At 39.6% G+C, this 15,355-nt stretch overlaps 1 protein-coding gene and 1 long non-coding RNA gene across 3 annotated transcripts in view; one reads left to right on the forward strand and one right to left on the reverse strand.

Moving 5' to 3' along the window:
* Positions 1 to 859, reverse strand: part of LOC112823182 (uncharacterized) — a 27,449-nt gene extending 26,590 nt beyond the window's left edge. Inside the window, exon 1 of one of the 2 annotated variants that reach the window (XR_003207957.2) lies at positions 421 to 859. This is a non-coding gene — a long non-coding RNA (uncharacterized lncRNA). The remainder of the gene's footprint in view (positions 1 to 420) is intronic. The other variant, XR_012378247.1, reaches the window with a different exon arrangement.
* Positions 1 to 3,940, forward strand: part of FABP5 (fatty acid binding protein 5) — a 4,190-nt gene extending 250 nt beyond the window's left edge. Inside the window, exons 2-4 of the mRNA XM_025870767.1 lie at positions 2,522 to 2,694; positions 3,079 to 3,180; positions 3,688 to 3,940. Of these exons, the coding sequence (XP_025726552.1) occupies positions 2,522 to 2,694; positions 3,079 to 3,180; positions 3,688 to 3,741 (329 nt within the window). The 3' untranslated portion in view covers positions 3,742 to 3,940. The remainder of the gene's footprint in view (positions 1 to 2,521; positions 2,695 to 3,078; positions 3,181 to 3,687) is intronic.
* Positions 3,941 to 15,355: the final 11,415 nt, after the last annotated feature.

Consider the following 15,355-nt stretch of genomic DNA (forward strand, 5'->3'; position numbering starts at 1 on the left):
GTGTTCCTAGGTCCCCTTCAGCGTGCTGAGCTCAGCGGCGGGGCATGCCCGGCTGTCTACCCCAAGCCCCTGTACCCCCATCCATCTCCCTCCCTCCACCCCCCACCAGCACGTGGGCAAGCAGCCGGGAGAGCAGCTTGCGCTTGCCGCCCGCCTGCGGATTCTGAGATGTTCCGTCTCATGGGCCACCCAGCTCTCTTCAACTTTCCCCTAGCCCACGCGCAGCCACCCGCACCGCTTCCTGTGCTTTAGCGCACTCCTCTTCCTCCCACCCTAGGCTTCACTTCTTTCAACCCCATTCAGACAGCCCCCGTAACTTCCCCGATTTTTCTTTTCCCACCGTTCATCTTCCCTCCTCCGGCCGCCATCCTGCCTCTCCCACTCGCCCCATCGTGGCCGCACCCACTCCTTCTTTCCCACCTTGCTCCCGCATTGCCTCATCTTTTGTTCCTAGATGGCGTGCGGGTCCCCTCTTCTCCACAGGGCGCAGTTTCCAGCAGAAACCCTTTAGAAGGTCTGAATGGGGCGACAGCTTCGGCTTTTCTTCTGCCCTCGGGCCGCCTCTCCCCCCGACCCGCAGGCCCTCTGCCCACCCTCCCCGGGTGAGCCGGGCCCTTGGGTTTGGAGCAGCTCCCGGTGGAGCGTCGGGTTATCCTCGCCTCCCGGCCACAGAGCGGCGCTTAGAGGCGTGGCGCTGGCGACGCCGACCTTCTCGCCTGAGCGCCGCGGTGGGCAGGTGACCTCTCCGAGGGCAACGGCGGGGCCTGCTGTGCCCACGGATGGCCACGTGCTGCTGCCCTGCCCTCTGCGTCTCGAGGGTGAGGGGCCTAGAGGCAGGGAGTGGGGTTTTCTTGGAAAACCGCCGAGCCCTCCTATGGCTGCTGCTTTCCAACTGCACCCAAGATGGGGGAGGGGGCCCTGCAGAAGGCCCCCCACTGCTTAAAGCCTTTCAAAGCAATAGGAGTCTCTGTAGGAAGATTCCAGTTCTCTTCTCTCAAAATAGTACTTGATTCTCTGTTATTGTCCTTTTCTAAGCCAATGACAACGATTGTATTCTGCTTGACACATTGGGTAGATTAGCAAACAAAAGTGGACCTTTGTCACAGGCCACTAGGAAGTGGGATGGAGTACTATAGCATGGATCTTCTCTGAAAAGGGGCTTCCAGCCCTAAGACAACTTCCGGGACCGTGAGGCTGCTTTAGAAGCTGCCGATCCCACAAATGTTAACATGACAGCTTTCTGGTGCAGAAGTTACTGCAAAGACCCTCTACTGAAACCTAGTCCCTGTGGCACTTCAGAAGCCCTCCTTCGTTAGCCTTTATCCAAGACAATGACAGGTGAAGGCTGGTTCTGTGGTGAATTTTGAGTGTATTTATGATACTGTGAGTCAAAGTAGAATGCAGTCTTTTTCTTTTTTTTTTGCACTATAAATCTAGATCAAGATAACTCTGGAAAAAGCCAATTACTGCACTCATAGCCAAGAAATGTCTGTGTGTGTTCACTTGTGTGAAGACCAAATAAAGAATGCTGTTCTCTGCCCTTTGAAAGTGAATGTGTTCATTGGGTGGTTTGTTTCCAGGGTTCTAGAATCACGAAAGTTGTCAAGGCTCAATTCATTAGAGAGCAGTCGAGGTGTGGGAAGAGCAGAGCCCTGTATTTGTCCAAAGTGAGAATTAATAATGACTCATCTAACAACACGAGGCACCAGCCCCCACACTGGCAAAAGAGAAGGCACCAAGAGGACACTGCAAGCCTAGCTGAGTTTCTATCATCAACCCAGTTATTCTGCTTAGGTTGTAGTCTCGTCTGTGAAACCAGGATTTGGCCTAGATCTAAGTTTCCTTGTAAATGTTACCATTAGGGAGAAATATATAGATCATAAATTAAATATGATATCAATATAGTAATTGAGTTCCACAGCTCGGAAATGCTTACTGTTTTTGAGGATAAAATTTTCCCAATTTATTAGCATCACGATTGTGCAGTTAACTCTTAAAACACCATGCTCTTTGAACTGAATTGATTTGGATTTTGTGTAGTTATTAGATATTTATCAAGAGCTTTGTATGTGTCAGACTGTGTGCTGGAGTCCTATAATACAATGTTTGGCAGAATTGAGTACATCCATTTTAGAAGTCCAGATTTCTTCCCTAACTTTCTGAGGGCCAGCATAGCATGGAGGCCAAGAGCTTAAGGTTTGGAGCCAGACTGCCCGCTCTGTTGGTTGCAGCTCCATCACTTCCTAGCTGAATGAGCTTGGGTAAGTTACTGCAGTGCCTCATTTTCTGATCTTGTAAAATGGATGCTATCTACCTCTCACACAGTTGTTGCAAGGCTTCCATTAATTCATATATTTAAGTGCTGGCACATGGTAAGCGCTGCGTATGTGTCTACCCTTGTTATTGAGAAGCGAATAAGTGAAATATGTACCACACAGTAACTGCAATCGAATTACTGCATTTATTATGTAAACTATAGCTTTGGTTTTCCTGTTAGTTAACATGATAAACCATTCTACAGGAGTGGGAATGGCTCTGCGAAAAGTGGGTGCAATGGCCAAACCAGATTGTGTCATCTCTTCTGACGGCAAAAACCTCACCATAAAAACTGAGAGCACTTTGAAAACAACACAGTTTTCATGTAACCTGGGAGAGAAGTTTGAAGAAACTACAGCTGATGGCAGAAAAACTGAGGTCAGTCATAATTTAACAAAATCACGGAAGCTTGTAGAATGAAAGACAATAGATTGTATTAATAATATTCTTACTGTTTATAGGCAAAACTTAATGAAAAAGTAAAATTATCTGATGAATTGAATTTGACCAATTAGTGAAAGTACCAACTTCATAACTCAGTCACTATTTGGGGAAAAATAGTTTAAGGAGCATGAGAGAGAATAAGTGTCTCTTATATGAGGGTCTAGATTGAAAAGCATAAACTATATTATTAAAATTGGTATGGGTTAATGAAGTGGACCCAGAAAGGAAAAGATGAAAAAAATGTTGATTAAGGAAGTTATGAGCCATGGCATCTCTCTGGTAACATACTTTGGAAGATTAAAAAGTGTATTTTTGCAGACTGTCTGCAACTTCACAGACGGCGCGTTGGTTCAACATCAGGAATGGGATGGGAAGGAAAGCACAATCACAAGAAAATTGGAAAATGGGAAATTAGTGGTGGTAAGTGCCAAACTTATGTCTTATTAGGCTTTTGTTTGCATTCAGAGTTCACGTAACTGCTCAATATCACTGATCATGAACATGAGAACTAGGTTTGGGTAGAAAAAAATTGTAAAATAGCAAGGTAAACATGTAGCACAGTATGTACCTGGAGCTGGTTTTAGTTTATGCTCACTACTGCATTACAGTAAAATCATGGGCAAGCCACTGAACTCCCTTCTTGGACATACATCTTTCCATTTCTTTAAAATAAGGAACAACATTTGCAGTGATCAAATGAATACTTAGATTTTGCAAATCAATACTTTAGTTTGCAGTAAAGCATACACATGTCATAAGCAAAATAACAGGTTCTAGCTTTTCAAACCCAGGAATTCTAAAATTCATTTTCTCCATCTATGAAGTAGATTACAAAGTTTTGTAGGATGCTGATCCTAGTATTTAACTACTACCATTGCTCTACGATGCAAGATTAACCTAATTCTTTAATATCGTTCTTTCTTCTAGGAATGCATCATGAATAATGTCACCTGTACTCGGGTCTATGAAAAAGTAGAGTAAAAATTCCATCATCATTGTGGACAGGAATTAGCTGTGAGGATGAACAAGCTCAGTTCAATGAGCAAATCTCCATACTGCTTTTTTTTTTCATTACTGTGTTCAATTATCTTTATCACAAACATTTTACATGCATCTATTTCAAAGTGTTGATTTAATTAGGATTATCCCTTTGGTTAGTAAATAAATTTGTGCTATGCCAGTGTTGTATGCTTTTTTTTAACTTCATAGGAAATTAGTCGTAAATTTTAGTAAGTATGAATTGAATAAAATCTGGGGTAGTCTTGCGGGTACTATACTGAGATCATATTTAGTAATTTATATGTAGAGCTACTTCTATGGCAAATACACTACCAATCATTTAAGCTTGCCCTACACTATTTGAACTCTATATCAACTCAAGAATCTTAAATTTCTGGCAAAAGACTATTCTCATTAAAAAAAGAGCTACATAAACTTTATAATTTAAATATTAGAATAAAAGTTAGATTACTATCATTGACCAGTGATCATACTTTTAATAGTGTACTTGTAACTATTATTCAGGAATTCTGCAACCCCAAATTCCTTTAATTAACTTTATGAGGGCCTACCATGTGCCAGGCAGTGTGGTAGAGGTTGAAGCATATCTGGACACAAGGTCAAATCATTGCCCTCACAGCTTTGGAAGGACTCAGTGGGTTCCTTAACAAAAGCTGTAGAAGTAATACAGCTCTAAAATACTTCCTGTGTGCATATATAAAGAATAACAATTCTAGTGAACACCTGTTCTGCTTCTCAAAGTCAAATACAAACATCTGCAGTTCACCTTTGGAGAAATAGCTTGTAGACATTGGGCTAAAGCCTTATGTGCATTATCAGCAGAGCAATACTTAGGGGAACTAGTACCATTATCTCTATTCAGCAAATAAGAAAACAGGTTTTGACTAACTTAGCTGTTCAAGGACATAGGAATTAGTAGAGCTGGATTGGGAATGTACATCTCATGGAGTCCACTCAATGTCTCTTCAGTCATTCTATGACACCACTTCTCATCAGCTTGTATTAAGATCCTGAGTCTATAATGTCCCTCAACATAATAATTGAGGCTTTTGCAAAACTACTCTGAAATGTTAGCTGGTAAGAATCTTAAGAATTACTGAAAGCTAGCAGTCAGGGAAAGAGCTCAGCTCACTGACACTCTAGGCCTATGCTGTCCAATATGTAGCCATGAGCTGCAGGTGGCTATTGAGCACTTGAAATGTGGCTCATCTCAACTGAGATGTGTTGAAAGTAAGATACACATGGGATTTCAAAAACTTGATACAAAAAAAGGGTGAAATGCCTCCCTTTAAAAATACTGATTACATGTTGAAATAACATTTCTGGATATAGTTGGTTACCTAAATATATATTAAAAATAATTTTACCTGTTTCTTAGATTTTTTAATGTGGCTAGGGAAAATTTTAAAATTACATCTGCTAGCATTTTTGTGTCCATGTCTTTTTATTGGACGGTGCTGCTCTAAACTTCCTTTTCTATTTGAATTTCCATCTTATTTTAGTCTTTAAGCCAGAGTTCCTTTTACATCCTTTTTTCACTTCTAACAATAGTGTACACTGAATACAACTTTCCCTGAACCAAACACTGGGCCAAGTATTTGAAGAGATTTGTAATTCTCATAACCACCCTAGATTATGTGCATTAACTCTTGTTTTATGCCTTGTTTAGATGAGGAAACTAAGGCTCAGAGTCTAGGTAATGGGGTTGCAACCCATACAGTGAGTACGAGGCGGAGAACAGATTGGAGCACAAGTTCGTCTGACGGTCAAGCCTGTTCTACTGATGACTATTATTCAGGAATTCTGCCACCCTGTTCTAATACCTATACTGCCTCAGTTCATGGATGGTGGAGTGTTGCTTGAGGAACAGTAGGCTCACATTTCTTACATGGGGACTGTTGACATTTTGGGTGAGAGAATTTTTCACTGTGCTGGAGTATGGCAAGCATCATAAGACTTTCTGCATCCTAAGATCATGACCACAGAATGCTCATGGTTCCCATCAGTCTACGCTAAACACCCCCTACATTTCCATATGTCCTATAACGGTATGGCATCCTACCCATTTGAGAACCCTGGGTAGAGCAAATGTATCTCAGCTCTGTTACCTGGTGTCAGTTAAGCTCTTCTTTCTGCTAAGCAATCATATAATGTCAATTGACCTCTTAGCAAAAGACATAAAGTAGTGCCTTCACTGAATATTTTTGTTTTCTCTTAACTGGTGGTATGCTGGAATGTATCCTGTTTAGTTCTACAACACACAGGATCTCTTGGGAGATTTGCTTTTACCCCAGATCTATCAGCTCTCCTGTTTTCTTTTCTCTGCGTCAACAATTTGTTGCCAGTACCCCACTGGACATTTCCCTATGGATGCCATGTTTAATTTCAAACTAGTTACATCTTCCTAAAAGATGATGTGCTGTTGTAAGTGTTTGGGCTTTGGAAGCAGACAGTCCTGTAATCCAGTTCTGGCTCTCTACCCTTTAAGAACTCTGTAACTCAGGGCAAGTTACTTGACTTCTGATCCCTAGTTACCTTCTTTGTAAAAAGATACTACATTACCTGACTCTTAGAATTGTTTTAAATATTAAATGAGATAATGTGTGTAAAGCACTTAGCCCAGGGCCCAGCAAATAGTAAAGGCCCAGTGTCTCTCCAGTACTGCTCAATAGAACTTTCTGCAACGAAACAGGCTATAACATCCACACAATCCAACACGCTGGCCACTAGCCACATGTTTGTGGGTATTGAGCACTTGAAATGTAGCAAGTGCAGTTGAGGAATTGAATTTTTTGAATTTTTTGTTAAAATTTAATCAGATTTCTTATTTTTGATCCCAAACCTATTCCTCTTGCAGTATTCTCCATTTCAATACACAGAAATGGCGTTTTTCCAGTTCCCAACCTAAAAGCCTGAGAGTGATCTTTAATTCCTTTCTTTTTTATACCATATCTAATCCATTAGCAAATTCTTTCAGCTTTACCTTCAGAACATATTTAGAACTCAGTTTTCACCTTTTCTGCAAATACCACCCTGGTTCAAACACCACCATCTCTCCTCTGCTCTCCTGTCGGCATTTTTATTCTCCTAGAGCTATCATTTAAAAAAACAGCATTAAAATATATACTCCTCTGTTAAGAAGCTAAAGTCTTTACAGAGGTCCTATCTAATTTTGTCTGTGTCTCCCAACTGCCCAACATCCCCTCTCTCTCTCCTACCACTCTCCTCTCAAACATTTCCTTTAGCCACCAATGGTTGTTGACACAGGATGCTGTGTGCTGCCTCAGGATGTTTGCACTTGTTGCCTCTGCCTATAACAATCTTCCATGAGGAATCTGCAGCCCAGGCTTCTCAGCTTTCTCCCTTCCTTCAGGTCTCCTCAAATGTCACCCTAGCAATGAGTCATTCCCAGATTACACTATATATAATAGCAATCACCCCTCCCCCGTACTCTTTATTCCCTCACGCTGTCCTTGCCCTTACCACCAGTCCTAACTATATATTCACTTTAAAAAATGGAGGGAGAATTATTATCCATCTCTCCCACTGGAAAGTAAGCTCCATGAAGAAGGGGCTTTGTTTTTACAGTGTCCTCTCTTCAGTACTCAATTAAGAAGCAACTTGGCACACAGAAGTAACTCAATAAATATTTGTTGAATGATTAAATACTTTTTTTTAAAGACTTTATTTGTCAGAGAGAGAGAGAGAGAGCACTAGCAGGGGGAGCAGCAGACAGAGGGAGAAGCAACCTCCTGGCTGAGCAGGGAGCGTAATCCTCAGGACCCTGGGATCATGACCTGAGCTGAAGACAGATGCTTAACTCACTAAGCCCCCCAGGCATCCCCAAATTCTTTAATTAATGGCTTCTTTGTGCCTGTTTAACATATTTTAATGTTACTTAAGACCCTTTAAGATTTTGCTTCAATTTATTTTTGAAAACTATATTTCTTACCCTTCATACACATCATTCAAATTTCATCAGGTCTTCTACTTACCCTAGAAGTAATGTGCTTGATGACTATAGAATATGAGTGAAATAGGGAGCAAGGAATTCATGCCCTCATTTTCCTGAACTGGTATGTCATGACATTCTGCTTTACCAGGAAAAAGACTGCCTGATTTCGGGGAACATTTAAAATTTATTTTACTACAGCTGAGTACCGCCAACAGGCAATGTCTGTCACAGAACTTCACCTGAGTTGTTTGTGGAATACGGTACGAATTAGATACAATTTATTACAATTAAAATGGTTTCACATAAATCAAACCCTCACCAAAGAAAAATGTACAGGCAAGAGATGACTTAACTTTTGGATCATGTCCTTGAGTGCTACAAGGCCTACAAGTTCATACGTTTCCTTCAAACAGAATCTGAGTGCCCCAAGGATGAATGGTTATGGTGAATCACGACCCTGTGATCTTTGTAGGCAATGTGAAGCTTTGCTATTTGCAAGCCTAATTATGTCACATTTATGGTTATTTTATTCAGTGGTTTCTTGAGTCTTAATCTCAACTGTTTTCTCAAAATCTGGTGTTTGTGCTATAATCACTGAAATGTTGGGAACCATGTGTTTAGTGACTAGATTTTAATGCTGCCTACGCAACTTACGTTATTATTCAATTCCTGATGCTTACTGATCAATGATTATTAATGTTTGTTGTATTTTAAATTCACCTTTAAGTTTATGGGAATAATGGTGGCTTTTCCCTGGGTTTCATGTAATCACTTTTCTCCTTTCTTACTGTTGCTCTCAAAATTCACTGCCGCTTGGTGGATCATGTGTGCTGTGGGTTAGTGGGAAGAAATGACGAAACTGATAGACTGGTTTAAAAAGCTGAGTGACACATGTTTTGAAGTATTGTGAAAGGCAGGGTAGTATGACTCCTTACTGGTCCCACAGCAACTGGAAAATAACTTGAGTCTTATGACATCTGGTCTGTCAGGACCAGTCACAAGTTCATATGTGAATATTTACTTGGAATCAAGCCCATCTCCTTCCTATACCTCCTTCTTCCCCTCTGCACACCTTGAAAATGTCTGAGAAGAGAATAATAATACTTTGAAAAGAGTACTTACAATGGTGCTGGTGACACATGATATGGTGAACAAGATAGAGCCGGGTCAGGGTCCTTTTTCATGGAACTGACATTCTAGCGTGAGAAGATAGAACGCAGACAATTATAACAAATGGCATAGAGTGAGAAATGCAGCAAGAAAAAATATGAAAACAGTAGTGTGATAAGCACTGAGTAGGGTTGAAGCTGCTTTATTTGGGGTGGTCAGGGAAGTCCTCTCAGAAAGGTAATGTTTGAAATGAGACCTGAATAAGGAACAGAAAGTAAGCAAGTAAATGTCTGGGGACATCGCATTCTAGGCAGAGAGGTTAGCAATGACAATAGCCCAGAGTGGGGACAAACCAAATGGGAGAGTGGCAGAAGTTTATGGAAACAGAAGCAATGATGGACAAAATGTAGTCTAATATTTGGGTAGGAGACAGAGCGTATGGGATCTGGTAGCTGCTAGTAAGGGATCTGGGATTATCTGAGGGTCACGAAAAACCACTGGAGGGTCTCAAGTAGGAAATGACAGAAGACAAAAAACAAACAAACAAACAAACAAACAAACAAACCTAGTTTCACTTTCAGTAATGGAAAACTTGATATTTAGAAATAACTCTCCTGTGAAAAACAACTGAAAATACTGGACAAAATATTTTTAAAAATTTCTTTAAAGTGACAAAGACCTAATAAAATAGTGAGGAATTATTTGGCATAGATTTGAGAATCAAGAGCCACAAGTTCAACTGACGGGGCTGGTTTCACCATGGATCATTTATTTGTGGATCCAGCAGTGTCTGAAAGACTCAGCTGTACTTTTGGCAACAAGGGAAATAATTGGCCTTTGTCTGATGGTAGATGAGCTAACTTCATCTTCTACTGAATTAGAAAAAGAGTTCCTAATAGTTGAAAGTTTAGGTATGAGGAGGTTCATCACAGTGCTATTTACTTTAGCAGAGGACTGAAACGCACAGAACTTTCTAGAAATGGGGGATTGTTTAAATAATAATGGTATGAGCATATGATAAAATACTAACAGGAATAAAGAAAGACTACTAAAATCTTGGAAAAAAGTCTCATATATAACTATAAGTGAAAAAAATTCTGACTATATTATGTACATGTTATCCCATTTATGTAACAATACATGCATATATGTAGAAAAGTATAGAAAAATTTTAACAGTGGTAATCTCTTGGGATTGGGGTGATGTTTAATTTCTTATTTACTTGCTTATCTATCTGTTATAAGAAAAATGTGAAAGCATTTTAAAATAAATAGCTTTATATTTTTAATGATAAATAGTATATTAGAAAATATTACAGAAAAAATACTACAGAAAAGTACAAAGAAGAAAATAAAGAGACCTGGAAGTGTCACTTCCATAGAATATCAATATTAATATTTGCTTATGAATATTCAAATAATTCTTTAGACATTTACATGCATATAGACCCAAAACATTTTATACATGGGATCATACAAACCAATATTCTATTGGCAATGCTTGTTTTTTAACTCAAATATTTACTTTTTAAATTATACTTGACATATAACATTATATTAGTTTCAGGTGTACAACATAATGATTTGATATTTGTATACATCATGAAGTGATCATCACAATAAGTGTAGTTACCATCTGTCCTCATACAAAGTCACAAAAAAATTAAGTTTTTTTTCCCCTTATGATGAGAACCTTCAAGATACCCTCTCTTAACAACTTTTAAATATATAATAAAATAATATTGACTATAGTCCTTGTGCTGTACATTACATCCCCATGACTTACTTGTTTTATAACCGGAAGTTCATACATCTTGATCCCCTTCACCCACTTCATCCCCCCCAACATCCCTCCCCACTAGCAACCACCATTCTATTCTCTGTATCTTTGAGTTTTGTTTTGTTTGTTTATTTGTTTTGTTTTTTAGATTCCACATATAAGTGAGATCATATGGTATCTGTCTTTCTTGTTTTATTTATTTCATTTAGCATAATGCCCTCTAGGTCCATCCATGTTGTTGCAAATGTCAAGATTTCATTCTTTTTATGGTTGGATAGTATTCCACTTTATATATATATCACATCTTCTTTATCCATTCATCCATTGATAAGCATTTAGGTTGTTTCCCCATCTTGGCTATTGTAAATAATGCTGCAGTGAACATAGAGACACATATGTCTTTTTGAATTAATGTTTTTGTTTTCTTCAGAGAATTTCTCAGATGTGGAATTGCTGGATCATATGGTAGTTCTGTTTTTCATTTTTGAGGAATAATCTCCATAGTGGTTTCACCATAGTTTCCATAGTGGTTGCACCAATTTACATTTCTACCAACAGGGCACAAGGGTTCCCTATAATTACATCCATGCCAGCATTTATTATTTCTTATTTTTTTGATAATAGCCATTCTGACAGGTGTGAGATCATATTTCATTGTGCTTTTGATTTGCATCCCCCTGATGATGAATGATGTTGAGCATCTTTTCATGTGCCTATTTGGCCATGTGCATGTCTTCCTTGGAAAAATCTGTATTCAGATCCTTTGTCCATTTTCAATTGGACTATGTATTTTCTTTTGTTATTGAGTTGAATGAATTCTTCATATATTTTGGATATTAACCACTTCTCAGATATATGACTTGCAAATATGTTCTCCCATTCAGTAGGTAGCATTTTCATTTTGTCAATTGTTTCCTTTGCTGTGCAGAAGCGTTTTAGTTTGATGTAGTCCCACTTGTATATTTTTGCTTTTGTCACCATTGCCTTTGGAGTCAGAGTTGAAAAAATATAACCAAGAGCAATATCAAGGAGCTTACCCACTATGATTTCCTCTATGAATTTTATGGTTTCTGTTCTTACAGGTAGGTCTAATTCATTTTGAGTTGATTTTTGTGTATGGTATAAGACAGTGGTACAGTTTCGTTCTTTTGCATGTGGCTCTTCAGTTTTCCCACCACCATTTATTGAAAGGACTGTCCTGGGGAGCCTGGGTGGCTCAGTCGTTAAGCGTCTGCCTTCGGCTCAGGTCATGATCCCAGGGTCCTGGGATCGAGCCCCACGTCCGGCTCCCTGCTCCGTGGGAAGCCTGCTTCTCCCTCTCCCACTCCCCCTGCTCGTGTTCCCTCTCTCACTGTGTCTCTCTCTGTCAAATAAATAAATAAAATCTTAAAAAAAGAAAAAAGACTGTCCTATCTCCATTGTATATTCTTGCCTCCTTTGTTGTAAATCAATTGATCATATACGTAGGGGTTTATTTGTGGACTCTATTCTGTTCTTTTGATCTATGAGTGTGTTTTTATGCAAATACTATATTGTTCTGATTACTATGTTTTTGTAATATAGTTTGCAATCTGGGAGTGTGATGTCTCCAGCTTAGTTCTTCTCTCTCAAGATTGCTTCGACTACTCAGGATCTTTTGTGGTTCCATACAAATTTTAGAGTTGTTTGTTCTATTTATGTGAAAAATACCTTTGGAATCTTGATAGGGATTGTATTAAATCTACAGATTGCATCGGGTAATATGGGCATCTTAACAATATTAATTCTTCCAGTCCCCGAACATAAAATATCTTTGCAATTTCTTTTATAAATGTCTTAGAGTTTTCAGAGTACACGTATTTTACCTCCTTGCTTAAATTTATTCCTAGATATTTTATGTTGTTTGATGCAATTGTAAATGGGATTATTTTCTTACATTCTCTTTCTGAGAGTTCATTGTTAGGACATAAAAATGCAGGAGTGGTGTGGAGGGCGGAGTGCTCACCTGCTGACACTAGAGGGAGAACGCAAAAATGGCGCCCACCCACGCCTGCGCGCGCAAGGCAGAGGGAGAGTGCTTAAAGAGGGTGCCTGCCTGTGCCTCCAATCTGGAGAAAGTCCCAACAAACTTCTGCCCCTCCCGCAGATGACTTAAGGTTAGCAAATGAATTTCCCTTACCTATGGTCTAGGCTCTTTTCAATCTGCTGCTTTTGCACTGGTCCCGGAACAAATGAGTCTGTGTGTGAGCCTTCTGAGAGTGGAATCTCTGTTCCCTACCGACCTATGTTTCTCCTGGAATGTAAGCCCCATTGGTTTTTAATGCCAGATATTTTGAGGGCTCATCTCTCTGGTGCAAGGCCGAAGGGTTGGGTGCCTGATGTGGGCACATACCCTAATTCCTCAGGGAGAAGCTCAGTATTTGTGAGGTTCCCTCCAGCTCCTCCTGATTGTAGGTTGCTGCGCTGGGGGTGGGGTTTTTGGAGAGACCTGTCTCTGCTTCCCCTACCAGTATTGATGTGGCCATTTTATCTTTTGCTGTGGAGAATCTGTTCAGCTGGTTTTCAGGGTTTGTTTGTTTGTGTTTCAGAGAGAATTGCTGCATATGTGGCTGTATAGATTTGTTGTGTCCATGGGTGGAGGGGAGTGCAGGGTCTTCTTAGACCGCTATCTTGTACCACCCTGTCCCACGTTGTTTTTTTAACTTCGTAACATTTAACTTTACTTCAATTCTATTATTTATTTGATCAATTGCCTATTGATAACTGTTCAAGCTTTTGAAAAATTTTCAGTTATTAACTATAGTTCAATGAACATTTTTCTACACTGATGTAATAAAATCTTTTAAAAATATTTAAGAAGGATTTACCCTTCAGCTAGGTCCCCAGAGCGCTTACTCAGCCTTTTTCATAACATAGGCCAAGTAGACACAGCTGACCTCAAAAAGTTGCAGAATGTAGTAGTACCTGATTAAGGAAACTTCTACCCCACACAATATTTTGCCTCCAAGAGGCACTTAAACTACTTTAATGAGGAACATGTTTTTCCTTTATACAATTAAATATCTAAAGGTAGAGAAATTTTTATTCTAAAGTCAACCCTCATGGACAAGTTGAAGGACCAATGTTTTATTTATGATGGGACAATTTTGCTTTCTCATTTGCTGGGCTTTATCAAGGCTGTGGTGTTTACTTGGGCACAACTTGAAGGGCCTGTCTTCTCATTTACATCTGTGTGGATGGCCCAAGTAGGTCATGTGACATCTGTGTGGTTATGCCACTGATGTCCTGGTGTTTGGTGTAGTTTGTTTCTTGCTTGGTTTGTTTGTTGGTGTATTACTTTCCTAAAAGAAATACAAGGGAGAAAAATCCCGGTGATATGTTTCAGAATTTCAGAATAGTAGTAATGACAGTAGTGTTCCACACAGAAGTTTGGAGAAGTTACATATAAGAGAACAAAGACTTCTTTCATGATTGAGACAGAGTTGGTTTGACAGAGGTTTTCAGTAAATCACACCACCAAATATAGAAACTAAGCTTGCTGACTCAGTCTGTTGCACTAACCACTAAATTCAGCTTCCTTCCTTAACCGTGCAGGGTAGAAACAAGGGAAAGAAATATGCCACCCTTTCTGGAACAGGCAGACTCTGGAAAACTGCCAATTCTGGAGGTTGACCTGTATAGTGCATCATTTTACAGAATGCATACCACGCCCAGAAACCTTGGAGAAATCATCATAACATAGATGAGATAATCTCAAAGCTTTCTGATTTCATGTTGAAATGACTAACATGTCAGTAAAAGGTGCTTAAATTCTTTAGAAGTAACCTAAATTCTTTATTCTGGAAGTAGGCAATAATTTTAGGATCCCAGAAAATTTAAATCAGTGTTGATTCTGTATGTTTGGGCAGTTGATGGGGAAATCGTGCTATTTCAGTTCCACAAATCAGGGGCACAAAGACACATTAAAATAAGAAATGAGACACCAGACCAGAATGAGTTAATACAGTGTTAATGAAGGCAATAAATCCAAGAGATGATTTCATAAAAATGTCATCAGCGTATTTGCCAAGTAGAGAATCACATTATCTCGATCATGTCTCTTATTTCATTATACCTAAATTCTGTATACCTGCAGTCATTCTTTTTGATCTAGGAGAAATACTTTATACCAAGAACAAACTTATATATGACTTATATATATATCTCTTATATAAGTCATGTCTTCCTTATTGTATTAGTTTTAATTAGTTAGCTGATGAGGTCTTTGAGTGCCACCCCAATGTCCGCATGTTTGAGATGGATTAATTGACTGATTCATGTTTCATTCAATTCAGCCAATGTGTGTTGAGCCCCCACAGTGTACCAGGCATCATGCTAGGCTGGGCATACAAAACTGAATAAAAGTGAAAAGTTCTTGACTTTATGGAGCTTAGAGTCTGGAGGGAGAGATGGACAAAAAAACCCCACAAAACAAAAGTAATAATTATAGATCGACATGATTGCTGTGCAGGACTAAAGAGGATGCTTGATGGAGAATAACAGTAGGAACCATAATGGGCAGGCTGGGGATAGCCTCTCTGAGGGGAGAAATTTAAGTTAAAACCTGAAGGAAGAAAAGGAGCCAGGCCGGAGATGAAAAGGAGAGAGCCTTTTCAGCAGAAGGAGTCAATGGCCAGAGGATGGAACTTGGTGTGGAGGCAGGTACATGTGAGGAGGAAGAGCTGTGCTGGGCGCTGGGGAGGGTGGACATGG

Source organism: Callorhinus ursinus, unplaced genomic scaffold (assembly GCF_003265705.2).
Source record: "Callorhinus ursinus isolate GAN/ISIS: 27379988/994484 unplaced genomic scaffold, GSC_fseal_2.0 scaffold5, whole genome shotgun sequence".
NCBI lineage: Eukaryota > Metazoa > Chordata > Mammalia > Carnivora > Otariidae > Callorhinus > Callorhinus ursinus.